Source organism: Geotrypetes seraphini, chromosome 9 (assembly GCF_902459505.1).
Source record: "Geotrypetes seraphini chromosome 9, aGeoSer1.1, whole genome shotgun sequence".
Taxonomy (NCBI): Eukaryota; Metazoa; Chordata; class Amphibia; order Gymnophiona; family Dermophiidae; genus Geotrypetes; species Geotrypetes seraphini.
This window is the reverse complement of record NC_047092.1, coordinates 20,411,643-20,439,537: the sequence shown is the minus strand read 5'-3', so window position 1 is coordinate 20,439,537 and position 27,895 is coordinate 20,411,643. Positions and strand designations below refer to the sequence as shown.

Sequence of the window (27,895 nt, the reverse complement as noted above, 5' to 3'; positions counted from 1 at the left end):
TAAGCTCCTGCCCCGTGCAGATCACTCATCCAAAATGGCCGCTAGACCACCAGGTACGGTCCGGTGCGCTTGGCTGCAGCCTTGGGTATTAATCAACTTAAGGAGGGAGGCAGGGGTGGTCAGAGCCGGCCCAAAAGTTATTCGCAAATTTTCAATATTCGCGGGCCAGCGCTGACCCTAACCCCCGCAAATATTGAGAAATGAGTGTATACTTCCCCCTCCGTATTCGCAAATTCTGTATCTACGGATTCGCTTATTCGCGGTTTTAAACCAAAAAATGCATTTTCATTTTTCAGGCTATTTTAAGCCCTGTAAACCCCCCCCCCCTTAAGCCTTACCTGGTGGTCTAGCGGGTTTTCATGGCAGGAGCAATCTTCCCACGCTCCTGCCCCATGCAGATCCTCACAGGAAATGGCTTGAGATCAAGCCATTGCCTGTAAGCGATCTGCACGGGGCAGGAGTGTGGGAAGATCGCTCCTGCCTGAAAACCCGCTAGACCAGTGTTCTTCAACCACCGGTGCATGGACCAGTGCCGGTCCACAGAAATTTCCTGCCGGTCCACAGGGTCAGCACGTGCATCAGGCCCAAAACAGTGTTCTTCAAACACAAGTCCACAGTGCGATCGATGCAGCGTTATCTTCAAGCCAGTTCCCTCTTCCTAACTGATTCAGTGCACAAAGCCACAGGCAGTGGCTCCTACGGGCATCCTGCGCCTGAACTGGAAGCCTTCTCTCTGATGTTGCAACGTCAGAGGGAAGGCTTCCAGATGAGGCACGGGACGTGCAAGGTGAAATTAGTACTATTATGGGGGCGGGGTCTGGGGGTGGAGATTGGGTAGAGATGGGCGGGGTCTGGCCAATGACTTAGCCGTGTTCTTCAACCGCCAGTCCACAGACCGATGCCGGTCCACAGAATAATTCTTTTATTTCTGCCGGTCCATAGGTGTAAAAAGGTTGAAAAACACTGCGCTAGACCTTAGGGCTTAAAATAGCTGGGGGAAGCGGGGATTAGGGGCAGAACCAGCCCAACTATTATTCACGGGCTGGCTCGACCCCTAACCACTGCGAATATGGAGGGGGAAGTGTATATAGTCAATAAAACAGACCAGTCCATCAAATACATAGGTGGCCAGCACTCTACACTCAACAGCCACCACTTCTCCTCCCTCAGTCAGCCGCCATTGGGCTGTTTTGGGGATGCTTTTGCAAGGTAATTGGGCGGGATTAGAACAAAGGTATCTGGCAACAGTGTCAGGAAGTGACTTCAGAGAGCCGCTACTGTTTGGGCTGGTGAAGCGCGCGTCACCCCGCCCAGCTCACTTCGCGCGCGCCATTAACCGCCGGCCTAGCGGGCGCGTAGGCATCGCGTGACTGGCGCACGAGCTCGGCATCAGCTGGTCTGTGCGCGAGCCGGCCGGACTCTCCTTTGCTGGGGGACGGCGCGAGACGTCTAGCTCGCGAGCGCCGGAAGCCGCTTTTGCGAAGAGCCTTTCCGCGGGCCTGGCAAGCGATGGCGGCACGGGGGAAGCTGATCGCGGTGATCGGGGACGAGGACACCTGCACGGGCTTTCTTCTCGGCGGGATTGGGGAGCTCAATAAGAACCGCAAACCCAACTTCTTGGTGGTGGAGAAAGAGACCAGCGTCACCGAGATAGAAGAAACGTTCCGGTAGGGAGGAGGAGGGGTGGGGACCGGCTCTTCTCTTCTCTTCTGCGCTTTTCCAAGCGCCATCGTTGTTTCTGTTCTGTGTGTTGTATTTAGCATTTCACCCATCATTTTGAAATCTTTGGTGACCGTGTAGGGCTGGGGTTGACATGAGGGAGCCCCAAAGCCTAGCTTTAGACCAGGGGTGTCAAAGTCCCTCCTCGAGGGCTGCAATCCAGTCGGGTTTTCAGGATTTCCTCAATGAATATGCATGAGATCTATTTGCATGCACTGCTTTCCTTGTATGCTAATAGATCTCATGCATATTCATTGGGGAAATCCTGAAAACCCGTCTGTGCCACCTTTAAGTGGAGACAGGCTTAGGGCCTGTTTTACAAAGCCTCTCAGTAACGGCTCCGAAGCCCAAAGAGATTTAGGGCTCCTTTTACAAAGGTGCGTTAGGGCCTTAATGCGCGGAATAGCGCGCGCTAGCTGCTACCGTCTCCTTTTAAGCAGGCGACAATTTTTTGGCTAGCACGCGCTAATCTTGTGTGTGCGCTAAAAACGCTAGCGCACCCTAGTAAAATGAGCCCTTAAAGGGCTTCGGGGCTGTTGCCACACGGCTTTGTAAAACAGTCCCTTAGGGTTCCTTTTACTAAGCTGCGATAGCATTTTTAGCACGCGCAGAATATTAGCACAAGCTAACCCCGCGCTACGCAGCTAGAACTAATGCCAGCAATGTACATGTCATCTATTCTAGTGTATATTTATGAAGGAAATTTTTAAAAATAAAGTAAAATTCTGGAATCTCTCATGGCACACCCAGAATCTCTGCAGGGCACACCACTGTGCCATGGCACACAGTTTGAGAGACACTGTACTATTATATTATATCAGAATGAATAACTGCTAATAGGGTAAGATTCTCGACATTGTGTTGACCGGACTATCAGTTACAAGTCTAAATAATGGGCCTAGACCAGTAATATTCACTCGAAAGGCTGCAAATAGTTTAGATTTCAGGATACTGTATATGTGAAGTGCGTACAGGCAACCCATTTGCTTTATGTCTTGCAATTTGGATGATGTAGTTATTTTATGTTCAACTCTGTATGTTTTTATGTTGTGACCTGCATAGATTTGTAATAGATGGGCTATGAATAAATACATACACATGCGAAGCCGCTTCCATTGTACACAAATTCCTGTTGGGAATATCCTTAATACCTGACCTTTTTGTGGCTTTGGGGCTGGAATATTGGGGCGTGAATACTATTGGCCTAGACCCTTTGTTCAATTTTCTCATTAGTAATATCTGTGAAACATCCATCTGAAGAGCTCACTCTTACATTCATTTGTATTGCCATAACTATCATTAAAAAATGACGAAGCAATTCTGCACATATGGTAAGGCAGTTGATGGAGGCTCAGGGGAGATATGATAGAGACCTTCAAGATCATGAGGAGCATAGAGAGGGTAGATAGGGACAGATTCTTCAGACTGAGGGGGACAACAGATACGAGGGGGCATTCGGAGAAACTGAAGGGAGATAGGTTCAAAACAAATGCAAGGAAGTTTTTCTTCACCCAAAGGGTCGTGGACACTTGGAATGCGCTACTGGAGGAAGTGATCAGGCAGAGTACGGTACAGGGATTCAAACAGGGATTGGACGGATTCCTGAGGGATAAAGGGATCGTGGGATACTGAGAGAGGTGCTGGGATGTAACACAAGTATAGAAAGCTAACCAGGTAATAAGTATAGAAAGCCAACCCAGGTCGTGCAAGTGCAAGACCGGGGGTTAGGACTTTGATGGGAAGATAGGACTTCAATGAGAAACCAAGGTGGCAAGGGGGCCCCTTCTGGTGATTCAGACAGGTCGTGACCTGTTTGGGCCGCCGCGGGAGCGGACTGATGGGCAGGATGGACCTATGGTCTGACCCGGAGGAGGCACTGCTTATGTTCTTATGTGCTGGAAAATGATGCCTACTAGATGGAGATGTTTGACAGTTTTGTCTGGAGCAGCCATTTGATGATGATAGTTGTATTTCCTTAAACCGTTATGGATTGATGAGTCAGTAGTCACATGAATTTCCTTTTGCAAATGAGTGGAGAAAAGTTCTGCTTTTTGTTGTGTATTTTCAGAAGCTTTTTTTTTTGTATGACTAATAAATGTAGGGATACCAAGGGTGAACCATTCCAGTGAGTGAGTTGGAAGGTCAGAGAATGAGATTTTCCAATGATATAACCAGAGTATAGATCTAGAAAATGTAAATTATATTGTTTTGCAAATAGGGGGGGGGGGGGAGAAGCAGTTGAAAATACTTGCTTCACTTTTCTTTAGACTAGAACCTCTAAATCAGAGTGTCTCAAACTTTTAAAGCTCTGGCACACTAAATGGAGTAAATGTTTTTCGTGGTACATTATAATTGAAATTATAAAAATACAAAACCAACAAAAAATGAAATTTGAGTTATTTATGTAAAGTTCTTTTCTTCTAAGCTCCGTATGGGTCATTGTAAGAGCGGTGAAAGTAAAGTAGATGGAATAGCATTGCTAGTCAATCTGATGGATGTGCTTGTTTTTGAGTGCAAATTAACTCAAAACATGGCTCGATAGTTGACAAGCAAACATGCACTTCATCATGCACCATCTGCAGTCGTTCTCTTTCAATTTAATTTCTTTCAGAGCTGAATATCCAAGCTCGCAAAAGATAAGAAGATCCAAACGGTAACAAAGTCTTGATTGCTTTGTTGCTCAAGTTAGGATAACTACTGCATAAAACCTAAAATTACATGCCATAAGTTTTCAAGGACCAATCACGTCAAAGAATAATGCTTGTCTAGGCGATTGTATCCTTATGCACACAGACACTCATAACATTGACAGACTCTTGCGTACATGATGTATATGTCATTTATTCTAATGCATACTTATGAAGGGAATTTTTAAAAATAAAGTAAAATTCTGAAATCTCTCGTGTCACACCTGGAATCTCTTCAGGGCACACCATTGTGCCATGGCATATAGTTTGAGAGACAGTGCTCTAAATGGACATAGACAGAGTGGAAACAATATGGACAAATTCTCAGGGCTGAAAATTACTCTCCACTCGGTGTCTAAAAGTATGCACATAGATTTTATAGCACATGTGCTGCAAGAAAAATTAAAGTTGATGGTGTACCCGGATTTCTTTCTACCGGGGATCTTTTATTCAAGCTTCTCATGAAAGTAGTGGTCAGAATCAGTGCACTGGTACTGATGGTATAATGCAGTGTCTCACAAACTTTTTTTGAGCTGGGGCACACTAAACCTAGTGTCCCCGGCTTGAGACATCCGGAAGTGCGTCGGCATGATGACGTCATGCACATGCACGCTGACCTCAGCACAGGCGCAAAGGCCCTTCAAACGGGCCTTGAGCTAAGAGAAGGACCTGCACTGGAGAGAAGGGACGGCAGAGAAAAGAGGTGCCGGTGTCGGGAGATTGCTTACAGGACGTGCCTTTCTTTGCGAGAGGAACGTCCTGTAGACAGTCATCCGGCATCGGTACCTCCCCTCTTCCTCAGTGTACCGCGGCACACAGTTTGCGATACACTGGTCTAAGGGGCTCAGAATGCGAGAGAGCCTTGAAATAGCGTGACACATTTCATAATGAGCAAGGCTTGGCATCTCTGTAAAAATGCTTGTGTTTTCTTTGCATGTGCAAAATCAAGGCAACTTGCACCTTTATATAAGTAAACGATGGAAAGATTTTGTTAGTGGTTGTTTTTAGGATTTTGGTCTCCCATCCGTGTTCTTCACTTGGCTGGGTTTTCTTTCTTAATACTTGCTTCCGTACAATTGCAGTGCATTGGCCCTGATAGGGTCTAGGAAACAGCATTTTGTTTTAAGTGCATCTACATTCAAGGGCATGAAAACATTTTGTCAGTGTTCTTTGTGTGCAAAGATTGTGTTGCCTATGTGTTTTATTCTGGATGCCGTTTGCTCTGTATACAGTAGACAGGTCTCTTGTTTTTGCACAAACAAGAAACCCAGTGTAAATAACTGAAGTCCACTGGCTGCAGATGTAGCTGGAGTGAGCTGCTTTGTTCCAGGTCTGGTTCATGCCTGCACTCTGCACTGCTTGGTCAGCTCACATGTGAAAAAATGTAACTACGGTAGATCTCCTTCATCCCCAGGGCACTCGCTGGTTCCACAGCTCTCTCTTCAAAGCCCTATTTGGGGTTCAACCCTCTACTTCTTGTAGGCTCAGCCCCTCCTTACTGTAACAAAGCAACTTTCCCATTGGCTGGATCCTACTTCATTCTCTGTATTGGAATGGGGGAGGAAGGAGAGCTATAGAGGGCTAATTCTGAAAAACATCCATACACTTTTTAGGCATCCTTCTCATTTCCAGACAAGTATCTTACAAATTTTGCACAAACTGAGAGGGCCCCCTCCCCTCCCCCAAATTTTTGGGTCTCAGTCGCATGCGTAATTTGCCTGTGCTTTGTGTCTATTCAACTGTATATGTAATTTGCCTTTGATTTAGCCACCCATTACATGTTTTTATCCAGTGACTTTGTCCTACCCATTTTATCTGGGTCTCAAGGGCACTTGACCATTTGGTTGCACATAAAGATGTTCCTTGTATCATTCTAACCCTCTGTTACTTGTTTATTCTAATGTGTATCTATGAAAGTGTTTTGTTCACAGTATCTTCTATTTACCTAATGTTATCTAAAATCACATAATTCACCCCATTCTTATCTCCTAAAGACTTCTACTTCCAGTTGGTAACTCTTTACCCAATTTTTTTTTAATTTTTTTTATTACCTTAAAAATTTTATATCATCGCTTATTCTATTCTTTCAAATTTTGAATGTAATTCTTGTTTTTAGTTTGAATGTAATCTGCCTTGATCCGCAAGGTAATGGCGGAATAGAAATCACTAATGTAATGTAATGTATACTGACATTGTGAATATCATATCTGTTTTATGAGAGCAAATTGACAGCAGAATACAAATAGCACATCTCCACGTTTACCTCATTGATTTGTATTTATTTAATTTATTCAATTTTCTATACCGTTCTTCCAGGAGAGCTCAGAACGGTTTATATTAATTTATTCAGGTACTCAAGCATTTTTCCCTGTCTGTCCCGACGGGCTCACAATCTAGCTAATGTACCTGGGGCAATCGGGGGATTAAGTGACTTGCCCAGGGTCACTAGTGTTAAATGGTAACAAAATTGTAAATTACATACTAACAATACTCATTTGAACATATTGTCTTTTAAGTGTGACTGTGTAGAAAACCTTTCCTTTCACCAAATGGAGGGTTTTTTTTTCTTTTCTGTTTTATTGTAAAACCGTTGATTTACGTTATAAAAAAGGCACTTTGCAAATATTAATAAATAGAAGAATAATTTAACAATAGTTTAATTTTCCCCTCTGTTTTCTTTGTCCACTTTTTCATTCCCTCTTTTTTTTTTTTTTCCTTCCTAGCAGTTTTTGGGTGCTTTTTAATTTTTTTTGTGCTAGGTTAAAATGCCGTTTTTGGCAAAAATAGGTCATTTTGTAACGTTCTCCTGGTCTTTGTACAAGCGCTTAGTTTTCCTCTTGCCCCTGTAATTGTCCTTATGTGAATGCAAAAAGTGCTGAGTCATGTTCTCTCTATTTCTAATTCTCTTTTCTTTCCACCTTGTACAGGAGTTTTCTGGGCCGGGATGACATTGGAATTATTCTCATCAACCAGTTCATTGCTGAAATGATCCGCCATGCTATTGATGCCCATCACAGGTCTATCCCAGCTGTCCTGGAGATTCCCTCCAAAGAGCACCCATATGATGCTTCGAAGGACTCCATCCTCCGACGAGCCAGGGGCATGTTTACTGCTGAGGACTTGCGATAAGTGTAGTCTTCAGCATTCCCCACTCCATTTATATGCAAGGTTTGCATATGGTGTATAAGAAGAATTGTCCTGATTCCCCCCACCTCATAAACAGAGATTAATTATGATGTCTGTGTTATCTATATTTTGTGTCTAATTGTAATTTAAACCTCTCTATTTTCAAAGCTGAGGAAGGAAAGACCACACACACACAGGCCAGAGATTGGCATTGTCCCATGCTGCAAAAGAAAACAGCCTCATCTTCCTCCCTTTTATGATCAGTGAGTGTCTGGTGTCACCCTAATGGAAGCCAAAGCATAGGATGATAGATCTTGTATTACACCATACAGTGGTCAGTAAATGATCTGGTGTAGGACAGTGTACATCCTTGGCTTTGTATTCTGTGCAGTAAGTGACTAACACAAAAATATTTTGTATTCTAGATGCTTGGGATACACTGCATTTATTTTGATCTATAATTTTTGGCTATGTATTTATTTTTTAGGTTTTTAAAAACGGAAGGTACTAGAGTGCAGAAATGCTGCAGTTTGTGGATCCCTGGCATTTTTAATTTTACTGGGAAGAAGGGACTAGTGCAATCTTGGAATATCGCATTTTATTAAAGTTTTGTCTTTACTCACTTTCTCTGCTATGTTTCAAGGCTTGGTTTTCCCCTTGCTGTGAAATAGTTTGCTGGGTGGAATGGTAAATTGTAATACCATGGTGTTAGAATTTCCACCTTTATTCCAAGTTGGTATAGGAAATACTGGGTGGATGGCAGTAAGTCTTTCCTTTTACAGAAACAGGGTCTCATTCTTGAAAACTGGAATTTGATTGTTGTCTTGATTTCTGCTGTTTTTATCTGTGAAGCCTTTTTCCATTATTGTACAACTTGTTTTAAAGTAACTTTTGGTCAGCTCTATCGCTTCCAATTCGCTTCCTCTATTCCTAGTCATCTTTTGATGGGTAGATTATGAGAAGAGTATTGCTATAAGCTGAGGAAAATTAGAGAGCTCCCTGCCACTCCTTGGCACTCCATTGCCACATTTAAAGTAAATCACTCATTTGAAAACAACTTGGATCTTAATCTTGAATGCCTTGGGAAAAAAAGGTTGTTTGGCTTATTGAAAATATCGAGGGAACCCATTTTTTTTTGTTTCATCCTGAGCAAGTACAGTATATGTGACAAATACATTTTTTTCATGTTAAAAAAGTAAGGGAAGTTACAAAATACATTAAAGCTCAGTAGAAATTTGGTTTGCTGATTTTGAAGGTTTGAATTCATGCTTGTAGCTGTCTTTGTCTCTGCTGGATTTTTGCACATTGTCCGATGTAATGCTTTAATCCAGAAGTGGAGCCTTTCCTTCTGTGTGGTGCTTTGAAGCTTATTCACTCTGTTCTTGCACTAATGCTCTTTTTCCCGAGTGTAAAAATGAAATCTGCATCTTGTTGTAAATGTTCTAGATGTCAGAGTAATATTTGAGTGAATGTTAAATTAAAAAATGGTGAAATGTATTTTTTGGTTGGATATTTTTCCTGTTGTTAAGGACTTAGGAGTCCATTTATTAAGGTACACTAACAAACTCAGTATGTGTTAAATGCTGTGAAACCATTTCCAAGATACTGCCGTTCTTGGCCCAGTTTCTGATGATCATGCCTTTTTCAATGTCTGATAAATCGCGCTTTTTTTTCCCGATGATAGCCACGGTTTGTTATATTGGCAACTTGCTGACATCCCACCTTATATACCCACAAAGTCTGTACGTGTCATGTGTAGACCATGGGTATATAAAGTGGGATGTCAGCAAGTTGCCAATATAGCAAACCGTGGCTGTCATCGGGAAAAAGACACGATTTATCAGACATTGAAAAAGGCATGATCATCGGCTACTGGGCAAAGAAATGGCGGAGTTTATGAGCTGTTCACAGGCTTCTGTGGTTAAAATGTACCATGAGCGTTGAATGGAACCTTTTCGATGACCCGACGAAACTGGGGGGCAGCATGAGCCATGGATGTGAGTGGTGAACGTCCGTTGTGCAGGTTGGTGTGGGTTGATCAGTATGCTACTGTGGAGCAACTCGCCGTGCAAAATAACTGTTCAGCAAACCCTGTTACAAATGGGGCTCAAGAGCAGATGGCTGCTGGTTGCACCCATGCTCACGAGGGTTCATCGCAAAAAGCGGCTGCAATTTGCATAGGGGTACCGACATTGGACTTGCACTGACTGCACTGATGAGTCATGTTTTGAGCTCCATCGAATGGATGAACATTAACATGTCAGGCGTTGAAAGGGGATAGATTCCGTACAAACGTAAGGAAGTTCTTCTTCACCCAGAGAGTGGTAGAAAGCTGGAACGCCCTTCCAGAGGCTGTTATAGGGGAAAACACCCTCCAAGGATTCAAGACAAAGTTAGACAAGTTTCTGTTGAACAAGAACGTGCGCTGGTAGGGCTAGTCTCAGTTAGGGTGCTGGTCTTAGACCAGAGGGCCGCCGCGTGAGCGGACTGCTGGGCATGATGGACCACTGGTCTGACTTAGCAGTGGCAAGTCTCATGTTCTTATGTTAAACCGCTGAGAACAAACACCCATCAGTCAACCTTTGTTGGTCATAGACAAACTGGTGGCAGCGTTATGATCTGGAGAATGTTTTCTTGGTATGGTCTGGGTCCCTTGATACATATTCATTGTAAAATCTTGAAAACCCAACTGTGTTTGCCCACCCCTAACCTATATAGTCTTTGAAAAATGCAATATATTATCTAATTAGCTAAACAAAGAGCACTGGAAGCGATTACCAGCCCCCCCCCACCCCCCAATTATTATTTTTTTTATTTTTATTTTTTAAACAACAAACCAACTGGCGAATAGGAAATTGCAAACTTGAGGATGTTTTAGCTGCTTAGGTAAACATACAAGGCTAGCAAGCAAAAACATTATAATGGACACTAGAGCTAGCTGGAATGAAGATTCTGATGAAGCTAAATTTAGCCAGATTCTGTTTATGAATTAAACAACATGTACTGCTCTTAAAAGGTGACCTACAGGACTGGGCAAAGCAGTTTTCTAGTAGTTGTGAAGTAGCTTAACAGAACTCCCTGGTCTGCTCCCTCCCTTGAGATATTCCAATATGTAGGGGAGTTCCTGCAGGAACAAGTCCTAGCCAGAGCCATCTGGCATATTTGTGTTTGTCCTCAATGGGGTAGAGCTTGAGAACTGCAGTATTTTCACTGTCTGATTTATATTTAAACAATCGGAGCTTGTATTATTACAATTATCATTATCTAAGAAACAGCTACTTGTATCCTTCAAACAACGTGGGCTGAGTCTTGGCTTTAAAACCTTTCAGTCCCTTTTCTGTTTATCTTCTAGAGCGGGCAGAGGTTAGTTACTGATAACCTGAAAGGGCGTTTCATACTGTATACCACTGCAAGCTTACTTTTAAAGGAAAACTTCACGGTGTTTCCCCAGGAAGAGGAGGAGTAGCCTAGTGGTTAGAGCTGCTGCCTCAGCACCCCGAGGTTGTGAGCTGGATCCCAGTTTGTTCCCTGTGACTCTGGGCAAATCACTCAACCCTCTATTGCCCCAGGTAACACTCCAAGTGAAGATCAGACTTGTCCACACACTCATTTTCTCAGTGGATGCGAAAGCTAGACACGTCAGAAAGAGGATTGACTCATTTGAGCTTTAGTGTTGGAGAAGGATTTTATGCATGCCAAGGACCACCAGAAGAACTAACAAATCGATTCTGGAAGAGATCAAACCAACTATGTCATTCGAAGCCCAAATGCTGAAATTACGATTATCTTATTTTGGCCCTACTGTCAAAAGAGAAAGCTCATTGGAGAAGAACATCATGTTCAGGAAGATTGAAAGAACCAGGCGAAGAGGGTGACCTGCAATCAGATGTCTGAACATGTGGAAAACAGCCATGGGGATGACACTGGAGGGCCTTACCAGACTAGCACAAAACTGATTTATTTTTAGATCTGTAATTCATCAAGTCACTAGGACTTGAAGACGAGTTGATGGCACCTAACTAACCACCTGTGATTCTGGGCAAGTCATACCCCTAACCCCAATTGCCCCAATTAGATTGTGAGCCTGCTGGGTCAGATGGGGAAAATACTTAGAGTACCTGATTACTCTTTGGTGCATTGTAAACCGCATTGGGTGAATCTCTTCATGAAAACACAATTAATAAATCAGTAATGTGATACTTTGCAACTGCTCCCATGCATGTGCAAGGTACAATACCCACAGAGACTTGAAAGTCTTACCCCTTTTTTATGCAGGTGCTGTGAACAGCACCGGTACTTCACTTGCAGGCCTGGGAACAGTATTCAAAATGCATTTTGTCATTTCTAAACACTTACTTCCTGTATAAGAAGTGTTGATTGATTATTAGTCATGCTAAGGCACCGGTACTTGATGGGAGGAGGTGAGGCTTTACAGAGGAGGAATGCTGAGAGCAGATGCTATTTTCAACCCATGAAAATATTTTTTACAACCTGCCTTTTTATTGCTTCACTGTTCTTATTTTGTGCACATCTGGTCTTTTGAAGTAATTTTATATTAGATTTGGAATAAGCACTTAAGAAAATTGTACTACTTAAAAAAGGTCTTACACCCCACTCACAAATGATCACCTTGAGGTAGTGAGGTCACCTTGTGGCACATTAGAAAAATTAAGTTATTTTCTCTGATCAAACAGAATTTATGTGGGCATAAACTGGCCATCTGTGTTAACTCAGCCCTTTTTGTATTTGCTAAGTAATTGAAACTTGTGATAGTAGTGCCAATTATTTAGGTTTCAACCCTAGTTACTGTTCTTCAACCATTTTTCATATACATTCAACAATCATCTTTGAAAAAAAAAAAATCTGTCTAGACAGGAAATCTCATTATTAGATATGGCTGGGCATTCTGGCTCTAAACTCTTATGGCGCTGCTTCTCAAACCACTCCTGTCACGGGTTCAGAATATCCAGAATGAATAGGCTTGTTATAAATTTGCCTACGCAGAAACCCTGTATATTAGAATCTCAGTTATCTGGCACCCACGGGGATTGGGGGATACCGGATAATTGTTTTTCTGGTTAATTGAGAATGTGGTAGTAACCTTGTCTAACACACTCTCAATTCCCCCTGCCCCAAAGCAGCAGCATGACAGCGGTCCTAAGCTGCAAAGCCCTCCCCCCTCCCTTAAGCTCTGAAGTGGCAAAAGCAGGCAGTAGTACTGTGTCGCGAACTCCCTCGCTCCCACTCTCTTTTCCTTTTCTGAAGCATAGCAGGAGGCAGCCTCAAAACAGGTTGCTTGTGGCCAGCCCTGGCAGGGTCTTTCCTCTGATGCGTCAGAAGTGATGCATCGGAGGAAAAGCCTTGTCGGGACTGGCCACGAGCAGCCTGTGCCTCCTGTCGTGCTTTGGATAAGGAAGAGAGAGCGAGGGAGTTAAGTGAGGAGGGCTTTGCGGCTTTGGGCCGGGAGGAAGGGGGTGCGTAGCTGCTTGGGGGCTTGAGGGAGGGAGGATTTGCAGCTCAGGATGCTGCTGGTACTTTGGGGGACATTCCACCCTCCTCCCTCACAATGGTGATTTTTTTTGCCAGTTGTGTGAGACCTGATTAACCGAGACTTGACTATTGTATATCTAGATTTACCAAATGCCTATTTGTGGCAATCCAACAAAGCTGACCCAGAACAGATTAGCGAGGCCCTGTTTTCAGGTGTTTCCTTAGGAAATTTAAGTATGTATGGGAATAGATTTGTAGGGGGATTTGAAAAAAGGACCTATGTGGCTTCTTGACTCTTACATTGATTTAATAAAATGTCACAGCCTGCAAAATATTGAACTGAGCTCATACAAACCACTGAAACTGGAAATTTTACTGTACCATCACCAATCAGGTTGAAAACCAAGCATGGCCTAGTGGCAAGCTGCAGTAGAGTGGGGGGAATGTGAGGATACATAAAAGAGATGCTCCAAGCCAAACTTTCTCCCTTGCTTCAGTCTTAACTTTCAGGCTTCTGGTCTGGTGCCTATTGTTTACTCTTTAGTGAATAATAGCCCTAGCTGCAACCAGTGAACAATATCACAGACTGAGGAGGGCTCACATGTACTAACTCTTGGTTAATTGGTGCCTATTAGTGAAACCAATTTTATCTGCTAGAATGTGTAGTAAGAATATATTTTGTGCTTGAAGACCTGAGGATCCTGGTGCTTCTGCTTTAAGCCACACCTCTGGCAATGTGGCACTTAACAGGTGAGCCCAGGATCCTCTACTGTGTCGCTTGTGGTCAATATCAACCAAAGAATTGCCGCTGCTGGGTCAGTCCAGTGGTCCATCGTGCCCAGCAGTCCGCTCCTGCGGCGGCCCCTAGGTCAAAGACCAGTACCCTAACAGACCAGCTCTACCTGCAAATGTTCCGGTTCAGCAGGAACTTGCCTAAATTTGTCTTGAATCCCTGGAGGGTGTTTGCCCCTATAACAGCCTCTGGAAGAGCGTTCCAGTTTTCTACCACTCTCTGGGTGAAGAAGAACTTCCTTACTTTTGTACGGAATCTATCCCCTTTTAACTTTAGAGAGCGTCCTCTCGTTCTCTCTACCTTGGAGAGGGTGAACAACCTGTCTTTATCTATTAAGTCTATCCCCTTCATTATTTTGAACGTTTCAATCATGTCCCCTCTGTCTCCTCTTTTCAAGGGAGAAGAGGCCCAGTTTATCTAATCTCTCCTTGTACGGCAACTCCTCCAGCCACTTAACCATTTTAGTCGCTCTTCTCTGGACCCTTCTTCTCCGCACCTTAAAATCAGTAAATTTTAGGAATGTGGCAAGCATCTACAAAGGACAGACACATACTGCATATACCTTGGCCCAAATGTTTATAGGATAACACTTGCTCTCCTTTGCACCAATCATGCCCTCTAATTCCTGAAGCACAGCATCAAGCTCCCCCCCCCCCCAAGAATACTCCCTGTACAATACGGTGGAAGGGGAAGGAGCAATCTCCACTTATTTTTGCTCTCTCAATCTTGTTAAACCATGATATTACCAGTAGGTGGCAGAGCCACCATTTAAATCCAGCACCATAGAGCGCAAGAGTGAATGTTGATCAGTTCTGCCATTTCACTGTAGACATCAGAGAACTTATCTCCCTACTCCAGTAGGTACCGAGGGTTCTTTGGGAGAGAGGGTCTTGATATTGCTGCAAGAGAGATAATTGGATTTATGGGGCTGTGGTACTATCAATCCTGACAGTATGCAGTAATGTCCAATGTAGCTAGACTTCAAATTTCAGAGACGCTAGAGCACAGGAGATGGGAGGGCCACAAAATTTTGCCTCATTCAGCTGCTCTTTGTACCCCTATGACCCCCACATATTTGAGCTGATAAGGGTTCCTAATCCTGCCTGCAGACAAGCTCATCTTACCTGTAAACATTGCCACCTCTGCTGAGCATCCCCCCCTCCTTACATGTTTGGTTTCCATGAAACCAAGCATGTGAGGGATTCTAGGACTGTTCATGGAAAGATCAGACTAGGTTTGCTGGGTGCTGGGAGATATGAATAGGAGAAAGGTGCTTAGGTAGTTGAGAAGGGTTATGGCACCAAATCAAGCCTGGTTCTGATTAAATTGAAAGTAGAGAGGTGCTCAAGCTCCTCTTACTGACCTAAAATGCACTCGCTCAGCTGCCCCTCACTACCTTTCACTTATCTCTCCCCCCCTCCCCCCTGACTTGGTGAGCTCTGCTTAGCTGGCAAGTCTCTCCTGTCTGTGCATGTCTCTTCTTCCACCAACTCCAGACTCTGTCCCTTCTACCTTGCTGTGCCATATGTTTGGAACAAGCTGCCCAAATCCCTACAGCAGGCTCCATCACTGGCTGTGTTCAAGGCCCAGTAAAAAGCTCATCTCTTTGAGACTATTTTCAACTCCTAACTCCTCACCTTGGGTTCTGTATCCTTAATCCTATATATCATGTCTGTGTTCAAGTTAAATTGTAAGCTCATCTGAGCAGGGGCCATCTATTAAATGTCAAATGTACAGCATTATGTGTGCCTTTCAGTGCTATATAAGTGATAAGTAGGAGTAGTAGCAGCAGAAAACTGGATTTGATTCTTAACCCAGTCTTTGGGACACACCAAGTCAGTCTGGATTTCAAGATATCTATGATGAATATGCATGAGAGACATTTTCATGTTCTGCCTCCACTCCATTGTGGATATCTTGAAATGCAGACTGACTTGAGGTGTCCCAAGGATTAGGTTGTAAATCCCTTGTCTAGAGAAAAAAAAACCCCTTCTCCTTTAGTATGAAAGGCCTACTCAATTCCAGTCCTTGAAGTCCACAGGCAAGTCTGGTTCTCAGGATATCCATAATGAATATGCACGAGAGAGATTTGCATGCACTACCTCCTTCATATGCAAATCTATCTCATGCATATTCATTGTGGATAACCTGACATGCCTAGGGACTTCGAGGGCTGGAAATGAGTAGCCCTGTAGTATAGGAAGAGGGCTAAGTTCGTTCCAGGGGTGCCGAGTTCCTCCTGCCAAACAGTTTTAAAACCGACACTACAGTTACTCTTATTGCAAGATAATGTTTTTGTCGACAGTAACAAGTCACAGCAATAACAAGAATTCATGTGTGCAAATAAGGTTGCTATAACTTTGTGTTTTGTTTTCATGCTACAGTAAGTGAATATCTAAAAAGATTAATCAGTAACTAAAGCTATGAACTGAAAATCACAAAAGCATCCAGCCAAAGGAAACCTATGTTCTTGTTCCTTTGAGGATAAAAAGCACCAGGCTCGTGTGACCGTTTCTCCCCAGGGAATAGGAGCTCGACTTAAAAAAATGAATTCCCTGCCTCAGGTGCATGAATGTAACGTTATCCTGTGTTTGAAAAAATGACTACAGGAGGCCCGGTGCAACTGACAAAGACATGCAATGTGTTAGGTATTTTATTTTGTATGACCTGGAACATTAATCGGAAATATTTTGATGCTTCATCATTTAGAATTCTGGTACAATCCCTTAGACCAGGGGTAGGGAACTCCGGTCCTTGAGAGCCGTATTCCAGTCAGGTTTTCAGGATTTCCCCAATGAATATGCATGAGATCTATTTGCATGCACTGCTTTCAATGCATATTCATTGGGGAAATCCTGAAAACCCGACTGGAATACGGCTCTCGAGGACCGGAGTTCCCTACCCCTGCCTTATACTGAGTCAACTTGATTACTGTAATATCGCCTACTTGCCAATTTCCCAGAAGAATATGCGACGATTACAATTGGTGAAAATGTGGCGGTCAAGCTAATTTTGGGGTTGAAGAAGTTCGATCGTGTAACACGGGTAGGGAACTCCGTTCCTTGAGAGCTGTATTCCAGTCGGATTTTCAGGATTTCTACAATGAATATGCATTGAAAGCAGTGCATGCAAATAGATCTCATGCATATTCATTGGGGAAATCCTGAAAACCCGACTGGAATACGGCTCTCGAGGACCAGAGTTCCCTACCCCTGATCTATACTATCTTATTCCACAATAACTGATCTCTAGAGCTGTTAATCACTAGGGCTGGGGAAAATTTGTCCCCGTGTCATTCTCTATTCCAAAGTTCCTGACCCTGATCTTAGCCGTGTCATTCTCTACTTTGGAACACTTGTGAGCCCAGTTGTGGTTCTGGGGTGGTCCAAAGAACCTACACAGACTAAGATGACTGTAATTGAACATTGGCAGTGTGAAGTAGCTGAGGTGACTGTCTCTGACTTATGACCTCCAGCCACATCATTCCACTTGCTTGGTGAGTTGTGATGTCAAAGACAGGGACATCACAATCCTGTTTCTCACTGAAGAGAAAAAGCAAGGGCTGGGGAAGGAATAATCTGTACCATAAGACGCTTCAAGGGAACTGGGTACAACCATCTGGCACTAATTCAGCCTTCCTGCCTAGGACTTCTTTATTTAATTATTTGGAAGGTAGGTAGATAGGGCAAGAATATCTTTGTGCTGTTGCTTTTAGGTCTCCGTGTCTGTCTGCCTGGGTGGTAGGGTCCCCCTTGTGAACCAAGGGCTGGTTGAGAAACTTTTTCCCCCCAGACTGAGCCCTTCACTGCTGTTCATGTACATATGACAGGTACAAGGATTTAGATAATTGAACTCAACAACTTTGATCATGTCCTAAAATGATCCTACCAAAAAAAAAATAAAAAGCAACAACTTGTAAAAGTATTTGTTGATGGTTGTTCAGGTTGGCGTTGCTGTCAGGAACTACTGTTTTCTTTGGAGTGTAGTTATTCTTTGCTACCCCCCCCCCCCCCCCCCCCTCACACACGAAACTGTTGTCCTAGGCAGCCACCTAGTCTATCTAATAGATAAACCAGCCCTCTTCTTGGATCAACAGAGCTCATGTTATCCATGCCAATCATCTTCCATCTCCCTGAGGGACTAATGCATGGGTGGGCTATCATGATTCTCAATGGCACACATAGGGATGCAGAGAGAAGATGGATGGTGGACATAGAAGAAAAATGTCATATAGGAGACCCTGAAAAAAAAAAACAACCCACCAACAGAGAAGAACAGAAAAGTCACTGAGACAAGAAAAAGATCTCTCTTTTAAAAAACTTTTAAAAACTTTTTTATTTAACGACGCTTTTAATAATTAAACGACCAAACTAATGTGCTTATCCTTTTAAAATTACTTCCCCCTTCCCTGTTTTTTATCCTTTTTTTTTTTTTTTTCTTGCTTAAAATATTGTAACTTTTCCCTTTTATATCATGTTTGTCACTAAGTCACGTAAAAAGAAACTCTAGCACTGTGACTTTTTATTTGTCCCTTAATAACATTTGTTGTCTAACATATTGTCTTAAAATTGTTTTAAAATTTGTTTCCCTTTACTTTGTTTTAATATTGTTCATCGCTTAGAATGTTATTTATAGGCGATTTATCAAATAAATTTGAACTTGAACTTGAGACCTAAGTCAATAGAAAAATAAAATGCTCATGCAACAATTTAATAGGTATGCATTTCCAAAATCTGAAATAGTGCTGTAAACGTAGTGTCTGAAATTTTAAGGTTTCCTGTTCAATTTTTTGCCTTCATGTTTCTGTTTGTGAACTGAAGTCCCTTGATCACACAGACAGACACTCAGCAAATGTCTAACGAGGCATAGCCTGTGACCAGGAAGTGGCTGTAGTGATCTTATTGTAGTCCTGTGAGTGTGGTGTAGATGAGCTGGGAGAAAGATGTTAAACCTACCATGCTTTAATTTTCTTTATAAGGACTTGGTCATTTGTGCTGAGTTGAGCACCCCAAATCATTTGGTTGGTTCCTTTGACCATGTCTACCATAGCGGTGGTTACATGCAAATTTATTTCATGCATATATACAGTATTGTGGCTATCCTGAAAACCTGACTGATTGGGTATGTCCCAATGACTAGATTGTGAATGCCTGATCTGGGTTGTGCTCATCACCCACTGCACCCACAGAGCTGGCTTCGAAGCTGAGTTATGGAACTTGAGGTGGTTTTAGTCTCGCACCAGGAATTTGTGGCATAGCTGAGGAGGTTGGTTCCCGGAGCGGTAAGGCTGGCATTGCTGCACCCTGTCACTTGAGCACCCCTGCCCCTCGTGTGCCTCTTGAAATGTTCGCTGGCGTTATCAGCATCTTCCACCCACCGCTCATGCTGGCCTCGGCTCCCTTCTGACTTCATGTCCTTGTCCCATGACCAGGAAGTGATGTCAGAAGGGGGCTGAGGTTGACTCACACCTGCAAACATTTCAAGAGGTATGCAGGAGGGGAGGTGAAGAGGAGGAGAAGCACCTGGCGTGGTCTGCCCTCGCCCTTCCTATGCCACTACCAGGAATATCTTTTTCCTGGCTATCTTATTTCAATAAGTAGAGCAAGCTGAAACAGCATTTCAGCCTGAGTGTACTGATACTGCCTCATTCCAGTGCTGAGACTGTGACATGGCTCCAGGTCTAGTTTTATCACCTGCCTGTAGGGATTGTAGTTTTTACTAGTTAGTTCTTTCTTTCCCAATGATGAAGGTGGGCTACAACTGGTACATACACAATTTTAAAACCCCCCAAAGCATAAAAGCAAATTAAAATGCAATAAAACTCAGGCAAAATACTCAAAATATAAACTAAGAAAAATAGGAGCAACAGCACCCTATCGCCCTACTTCACTAAAATCCACTGTGCCCCAAATCATGGTGTGTAATAGCTATGGACTGCTTGTATTAACCAATGAAACTGAAATCATAACCTCCAAAGTATCTGTTTGTCTTCGGCCCAGTATAACAAACAAACCTGACAAATTCTTATTTATAATCTCCAATAGAAGATCTTAGAAATAATAATATTTTATACCGCCATAGCCAAAAGTTCTAGGTGGTTTACACTAAAAAGAGCTGGACAATCAGCGAAATACAATAATACAGTAAAAAAAAAAAAAAAACAAATATTTGTAAAATAGAATTTCAATAATAAAACTCATTAAATAATAAACTTATCGAACAAAGTGCTCTTAATTAATTTCCGAAAACAGCAATAGCTTGCTGAATACATTTACCTAACCAAGATTGTTGCCTACCAGCTTGAAACGCAAATAAGTAGAAGTTTCTAGTTTCTCTTGATGGTCTATGCAACACAAAATGAGGAAAAAGGTAAGCTGGAGACAATCCCGATATCAACTTAAAGCAGATACAGGAAAATTTGAATAATACTCTTGCCTCCAAAGGCAGCCAATGAAGTAAACGATAATATGGACTAATATGGTCGTTCTGTTTTTAAGGTTAGATAAGAAAAAGAAATCCCTAAAGAGTATATACCACAGAAAATACTATAATATCAGAGCAATGTACTCAAATTGCAAAATTAGAAATATTGTACATATTTATTAATTTAAAATTTGCAAAAATATCACAAAATTTTCATAGAATAGCATACACAGAACACCATACAAACAAACCAAACAAGATATAACAACATATAACAAGCACTATCAAACCAGGCTGGAAAAGGCCACACAAAAAATCATACAATGATATATAAATATAGCTGTGTTCAAAAGTTCATAAATCACTTAGCTTCAGAGTTTGAAGCCTTCCTGGAACAGTGTCCACGAGGAATGAAGCAAGCAAGATGATTGTGGGCCATCCAGAAAGGAAAAAAATCAAAAAACCGACATCCCAAATAGATTAGAGTTCAAATCCAACCTCCATATCACAAAGTGCAGGTGCAAGTGCAAACGTGCTGTCAGTAAACAGTATAAAAAGTTAGATAATCAAAAAAGGGTCAAACCAAAAGGACAGAGAGCATTTTCAAAGTCTTCACAAGCAGAGGTGAAATGCCATAACAGGCAACCAATCTTCTAACATCTCATCGTTCTAGTTTTAAACCAAAAATCAATCGAACAGCTGTATTCTGAATTATTCTTAGAATTTTTTTGGGTGCTCCTAAACAGATGATGTTACAATAGTCTAAAATAGGTAAAACTAATGCCTGCACCAATAGTCTGAACGATAAAAGATCAAAATATTTTGTATAAAGTATAAAGTCTTTTCCTTCATTGAAGCAAAGGGGACCTTTAAATCCCAGCACATACACAGCTCTGACAGGAGCACTGAGGCCCCCCAGGCCAGCCTGTGACCTCTGCTGCCCCCCCCTGGGGAATTTCATTTCATCTTTGGGCAAGGTGAGCAGCAGCTGGGTGCTCACACTCTTTTGTTAACCACCGATCTAGACCCCCCCCCCCCCAACCTGGATGCTTTCGGAAGACCAGGCAGTGAAGGGGAAGAGAGCAGCTGGGGACCAAAAGGATCCGTCTCCAGACTTGCTGTTCGGGAGCCTCCAGACTGGCAGAGCCTCTGGGTACCAGAGGCAGAGTGATTGGCACATGCAGACTGTGAAAAGGATTCCTCTGGCTGGTTAATGGGTTCTCTGATCTATTGCAAGTACACTGTAATCTAATTCTGTACTTGGGACAACAAATAATGGGAGATAAACCAGACAATTTACCATCCTTGCTCTGTAACAGGTGGCACCAAACCAGCCTAACTTCTAAGAGTTGTTTTGAGGGCAGAAATTTTGTAACTTCGAAAATATGGGGAGATTTAGGAAGGTATGGGATTGCTTACTTAAGGTCAAGGATTCATGTTATTATATTTAGTTTGGATTATTATGTTATATGACACCCTATGACATTATTTTTTTTCTTTTTCTAATATTGTGCTGATATTTTTTTGTTTCACAAATCCATAATCACCTTTCTGTTGTACTGATAAATATTTATAAAAATAAATATCTAAACATATATATGTGAAAAGCTCAGACCCCCACAACAAACCTCTAGTGATAAACACGGAGTCAGTTGTAAATGAGACCATCACAGCAGTGGTATTTTTATTTCTTTTTAAATTTATTCAATTTTCTATACCATTCTCCCAGGGGAGCTCAGAACGGTTTACATGCGTTTATTCAGGTTACTCAAGCATTTTTCCCCGGCTGTCCTGGTGGTCTCACAATCTAATGCACCTGGGGCAATGGGGGATTAAGTGACTTGCCCAGGGTCACAAGGAGCAAAAACCCACAACCCCAGGGTGCTGAGGCTGTAGCGTTAACCACTGCACCACTCTGGAAATCAAAATGTATTAGAAGTGAGCCAAGAGTAGGACAATCAAGCCATTGTGACATCACTGATGAGGTTGGCTCTTATTGGAGGAATGAGGCATTGTGACATCACAGTATCAGCTCTGGTTACCAGAAACTTTTCATACTATGTATTCAGTTTTCTATACTGATCTCCCAGGGGAGCTCAGAACGGTTTACATGAATTTATTCAGGTCCTCAAGCATTTTTCCCTGTCTGTCCCGGTGGGCTCACAGTCTATCTAATGTACCTGGGGCAATGGGGGGATTAAGTGACTTGCCCAGGGTCATAAGGAGCAGCATGGGTTTGAACCCACAACCTCAGGGTGCTGAGGCTGTAGCTTTAACCACTGCGCCACTCTAGAAATCAAAATGTAGTAAAAGTGAGCCAAGTATAGGACAATGAAACCATTGTGACATCACTGATGAGGTTGGCTCTTATTGGAGGAATGAGGCATTGTGACATCACAGTATCAGCTCTGGTTACCAGAAACTTTTCATACTATTTATTCAGTTTTCTATACTTCCAGGGGAGCTCAGAACGGTTTACATGAATTTATTCAGGTACTCAAGCATTTTTTTCCTGTCTGTCCTGATGGTCTCACAATCTATCTAATGCACCTGGGGCAATGGGGGATTAAGTGACTTCCCCAGGGTGCTGAGGCTGTAGCTTTAACCACTGCGCCACACTAGCTGTGATGGTCTCATTTACAACTGGCTCCGTGTTTATCATTAGAGGTTAGTTGTGGGGTCTGAGCTTTTCAAATATATATGTTTATATATTTACAAGTTTTTTGCCCATTACATTAACGGGTGCTAGAACAGATGTGTCTCTGCTCCCCCCTGTCCAGCAGTAGCCCTTCTCCCTTCCCTGCTCCCCGTCCAGCATCCGCTAGGCCGGTCCGCCTCGCATTATTGAAGTGGGCCGGCCTAGCAAATGCCCTGCGGCGGCTGCCTCTGCTGGTCCGGGAGCGAGAAGAAGAGGCGTCCCGGCAGCGGCAGGATAGTCAGAAGGCAGAATGTCGGCCGGCGTCGGAGATCGGGGCAGGAAATCAGCCGAGGCAGGCACCGCGCGGACACGGAGTCACGGATCGCAGAGACTGAAGTGCGCATGCGCGCTAAGGGTTTTATTATAGCGGATTTTTATAAATATCTGTACAACAGAAAGGTGATTATGGAGTTGTGATTAATGAGGAGCTCCTGAGTCGATCTATTTATTTTTCAATTTATATTGAGTTGGATATTTTTTATATGACATGTTTGGGGTTTTTTTTTTTTAGATTTCAATAAAATATTGATGGAGGGAAAATATGCATTTTGCACAAAAAGTGCTTTCACCAGACTAGACCACACGGACAGTTCCTTACTTACTGGAGGGGTTCCCCGATTGTAGGGTTTACCATATGACTCCAGGAAAAGGAGGACGGATTGAGACCTCTGGATTTGACTTCCATTGAGGTTTCGATCCGTCCCCAACCCAATTGCTCTCCGGATCCAGTAACTCCAGCGACTGCTCCCCGGGCTGCCCTTTGGCTACTGCCTCTCCTCTCTCTCCTGTCCCCTGCGGAGGGATGTCAACCCCCCCCCCCCCTGTGAGTGCGTGAGTGATGGGGGGCTGATGTGATCACCACGGCAACCGCCCGCAACAAGAGAGAGGTGCGGGAACCGCAGCCGGAGGAAGACGTGAAAGCAGCCGCGGCATCGACACCGGCGGTCCCCTGGCTCTCCGCGATCAAGACCCAAGAATGCGCCTTAGTGCTCAAAGCAACCAGTGAAAAGGCCGAGCTTGCGAGATTTGCGCGCCTAACGCTTGCCCGCGCAACTCTAGGAAAAGAAGGACGTCTGCCTGCCTGCCTTGAGCGTTCATGCCTCAGCCCTGTGGCCAGAGCTAGCTGCGAGTGCACGGGAAAGAAGCCCCTTTGAGCGAGGAAAGCGAGCTTTCAACCTACCGCCATGGGTCGCGAACTTCTGACCACCCAAAGGCAGAACTTCTGGAAGGAGACGTACCTCAAGGAGGCTCTGATCCGCCTCAACTGGTACCGGCAGCACGGCCAGACCGCCAAGGCGAAGGGCCCGCGGAAAGCGAAGCCCAGGGAGAAGGTCAAGCTGCCGGCCATCAACGAGGTGCTCCTGAAGGCTGCCGAGGAGAGGAAGAAGGCGGACGAGATCAAGGAGCGCATCGAGCGGCTGACCTCCAAGACGGACAAGGTGGACGTGGAGAAAGACGCCCTGCCCGAGTTCGACATGAAGCCGGTCACCCCGTGCACCAGGAGCCTACTCTACAATGGCATCTCCAAGGAGGAGGAGGGCAGGTTCAAGTACCTCCGGGAGCGCTACAAGTTGAAGCCCGAAGAGAAGTACGTGCATCCCCTCACCACCAGCTGGTCGTATGGTTGGCAGTTAGGTGAGAGCCGGCCTCCGCTCTTCCGACTTCCCCTTCCAGTAGGGCTGACCACTTTTCCTTAGCAAGCAAGCGCTCTTTAAGGGTTGCCAATGCCTCCCTCTTCCAGTAGGGCTGACCACTCTTCCTTACCAAGCAAACACTCTTTAAGGATTGCCAATATCTCCCCTTTCCATTAGGGCTGACCACTCTTTCTTACCAAGCAAGCACTCTTTAAGGGTTGCCAATGCCTCCCTCTTCCAGTAGGGCTGACCACTCTTCCTTACTAAGCAAACACTCTTTAAGGATTGCCAATATCTCCCCTTTCCATTAGGGCTGACCACTCTTTCTTACCAAGCAAGCGCTCTTTAATGGTTGCCAATGCCTCCCTTTTCCAGTAGGGCTGACCACTCTTCCTTAGCAAGCAAGTGCACTTTAACAGTTGCCAATGCCTCCCTCTTCCAGTAGGGCTGACCACTCTTCCTTAGCAAGCAAGTGCACTTTAAGGGTTGCCAATGCCTCCCTCTTCCAGTAGGGCTGACCACTCTTCCTTACCAAGCAAACACTCTTTAAGGGTTGCCAATGCCTCCCTCTTCCAGTAGGGCTGACCACTTTTCTTTAGCAAGCAAGTGCACTTTAAGGGTTGCCAATGCCTCCCTCTTCCAGTAGGGCTGACCACTCTTCTTTGCCAAGCAACCACTCTTTAAGGGTTGCCAAGGCCTCCCTCTTTCAGTAGGGCTGACCACTCTTCCTTGCCAAGCAAACACTCTTTAAGGGTTGCCAATGCCTCCCTCTTCCAGTAGGGCTGACCACTCTTCCTTAGCAAGCAAGTGCACTTTAAGGGTTGCCAATGCCTCCCTCTTCCAGTAGGGCTGACCACTCTTCCTTAGCAAGCAAGTGCACTTTAAGGGTTGCAAATGCCTCCCTCTTCCAGTAGGGCTGACCAATCTTCCTTACCAAGCAAACACTCTTTAAGGGTTGCCAATACCTCCCTCTTCCAGTAGGGCTGACCACTTTTCCTTAGTAAGCAAACACTCTTTAAGGGTTGCCAATGCCTCCCTCTTCCAGTAGGGCTGACTATTCTTCCTTACCAAGCAAGCACTCTTTAAGGGTTGCCAATTCCCTCCTTCTTCCAGTAGGGCTGACCACTCTTCCTTACCAAGCAAGCATTCTTTAAGGGTTGCCAATACCTCCCCTTTCCAGTAGGGCTGACCACTCTTCCTTACCAAGTAAGCGTTCTTTAAGGGTTGCCAATACCTCCCCTTTCCAGTAGGGCTGACCACTCTTCCTTACCAAGCAAGCACTCTTTAGGGGTTTCAATATGTCCAATGCCCTAAGAGTCAGCCCTATGGTCAATGCCAATATGGTCAATGCCCTATGAGTCAGTCCTATGGTCCATGCCCTAAGAGTCAGCCTAGTCCTGGTTTTACCCCACATACGTGGACTTCATCTGTGCAGGATGTTGAGGAAGAGCAGCCTTTGGCTTTCCCCTACTCTGTATACTGAACAGCTCTGTCTCTCTTTGTAGGGAACATGGATCCAACGCAACACTCCATTTATTCCCGTTACCCTATACTAAAGGATACCTTCTTCCGGAGGAATGGCGTCTTCTCCCTGTTAAATCCCCATGACACTGCCTCCTGCTGAGAGATGGTTGCTTCTCAAGAGAATTGATCTTTTGTCATCATTACTGGGCAAACATGCCACCATACTCCCTCCTCCCGCTAGGCCTGTTTGGAGAGGTCATTAAGCTTGTGCCATCTGATATTGGTTTAATGGAATGCCGTCTAAAGATACTTCGTTTTGGCGTGCCTCTTATATTGGTCAACACTTGCAGGTTGTCTGTCCTCAATGCTCAGAAGTTATTAGTGGTGGGTCATTGGTTTGATATGCCACTTTTTGTGGTAGAGCCCTAAGTGATTTACATATGTTATATGCTGATACATTCCCTGTCCCTGTTGGACTCACAATCTAGGTTTTGTACCTGAGGAGGGTTAAGTGACTTGCTCAGGGTCACAAGGAGCTGAAGGGGGAAATGAACACAATTCCCCAGGTTCTCAGCCCAGTGTAGTAACAATTAGGCTTCTTGACCCTTGCCACATGACACCAGAGCTGGCAGCTTCCTATAGGTCATGTCAATTTGGCACAGCTTAAGCATAATATCTAGGTAAACTGTGCAATTGGAGAGGTTTGAGCAATAGGATGGTAAAGAACAACTAATTGTTGCCCCTTTCTACACCCATCCACACTTTATTTATTTATTCAATTTTCTATATTGTTCTCCCAAGGGAGTTCAGAACAGTTTACATGAATTTATTCAGGTCTTCAAGCATTTTTCCCTGGCTGTCCTGGTGGGCTCACAAACTACTTAATGTACCTAGGGCAATGGGGGGTTAAGTGACTTGCCCAGGGTCACAAGGAGCAGCGTGGGTTTGAACCCACAACCCCAGGGTGCTGAGGCTGTAGCCTTAACCACTGCACCACTCTAGAAATCAAAATGTAGTAAAAGTAAGAATAGGACAATCAAGCCATTGTGACATCACTGATGAGGTTGACTCTTATTGGAGGAATGAGGCATTGTGACATCACAATCTCAGCTCTGGTTACCAGAAACTTGTCATACTATTTATTCAGTTTTTTATACTGATTTCTCAGGGGAACTCAGAACGGTTTACATTAATTTGTTCAGGTACTCAAGCATTTTTCCCTGTCTGTCCTGGTGGACTCACAATCTATCTAATGTACCTGGGGCCATAGGGGATTAAGTGACTTGCCCAGGGTCACAAGGAGCAGTGAGAGTTTGAACCCATAACCTCAGGGTACTGAGGCTGTAGCTTTAACCACTGCACCACACTCTCCCATTATAGTTATGTTGAAATGAATTCTTCTACATCACTAAGCCTTGGCTTCCCAAAGAAGGAACATGCTATCAGACTATTTGTTCTGATTTTCATCCAAATTGAAAAGCCCTTTTCCAAAACTCAGTCCATGTTTTGTCAGCTTTGAGTAATGCAGTTACTTGTGTTCACCAAGCCAAGATTCATTTACTGTAGCTTATTCCTGTACCAAAACTCACTTGGCCATGATATTTTAATGACTTTGTGTTGAATACTCCGCAAAACTCGCTCAGTCCAAAAACCGCTACCTATTTTTCTCAACCTCGTTGAAGGACTGATTGGCATCTGTTGCACAAATTCCTAAATGAAAACGTGAAAGTGCGTAATTACTGGATGTCATGTCATCACATCGTGAGATGTTCCAGAACCTGTCTTTCAGCAAAGTGTTAGATATGCCACTCCAGTCTCCGTAGTTGGACAGCAGCTTTATGGGCAGGTTCTGGCCTCTGTA

At 43.9% G+C, this 27,895-nt stretch overlaps 2 protein-coding genes across 2 annotated transcripts; both read left to right on the top strand.

Moving 5' to 3' along the window:
• Nucleotides 1-1,265: 1,265 nt before the first annotated feature.
• On the top strand, nucleotides 1,266-9,029 carry ATP6V1F (ATPase H+ transporting V1 subunit F). The gene is made up of 2 exons (XM_033959774.1): nucleotides 1,266-1,667; nucleotides 7,334-9,029. The coding sequence occupies exons 1-2, from the start codon at nucleotides 1,510-1,512 to the stop codon at nucleotides 7,533-7,535; spliced, it is 360 nt and encodes a 119-aa protein (XP_033815665.1). The 5' UTR covers nucleotides 1,266-1,509; the 3' UTR covers nucleotides 7,536-9,029.
• Nucleotides 9,030-24,106: 15,077 nt separating this feature from the next.
• Nucleotides 24,107-26,233, top strand: ATP6V1FNB (ATP6V1F neighbor). The gene is made up of 2 exons (XM_033958280.1): nucleotides 24,107-24,571; nucleotides 26,076-26,233. The coding sequence occupies exons 1-2, from the start codon at nucleotides 24,121-24,123 to the stop codon at nucleotides 26,192-26,194; spliced, it is 570 nt and encodes a 189-aa protein (XP_033814171.1). The 5' UTR covers nucleotides 24,107-24,120; the 3' UTR covers nucleotides 26,195-26,233.
• The last annotated feature ends 1,662 nt before the right edge of the window (nucleotides 26,234-27,895 follow it).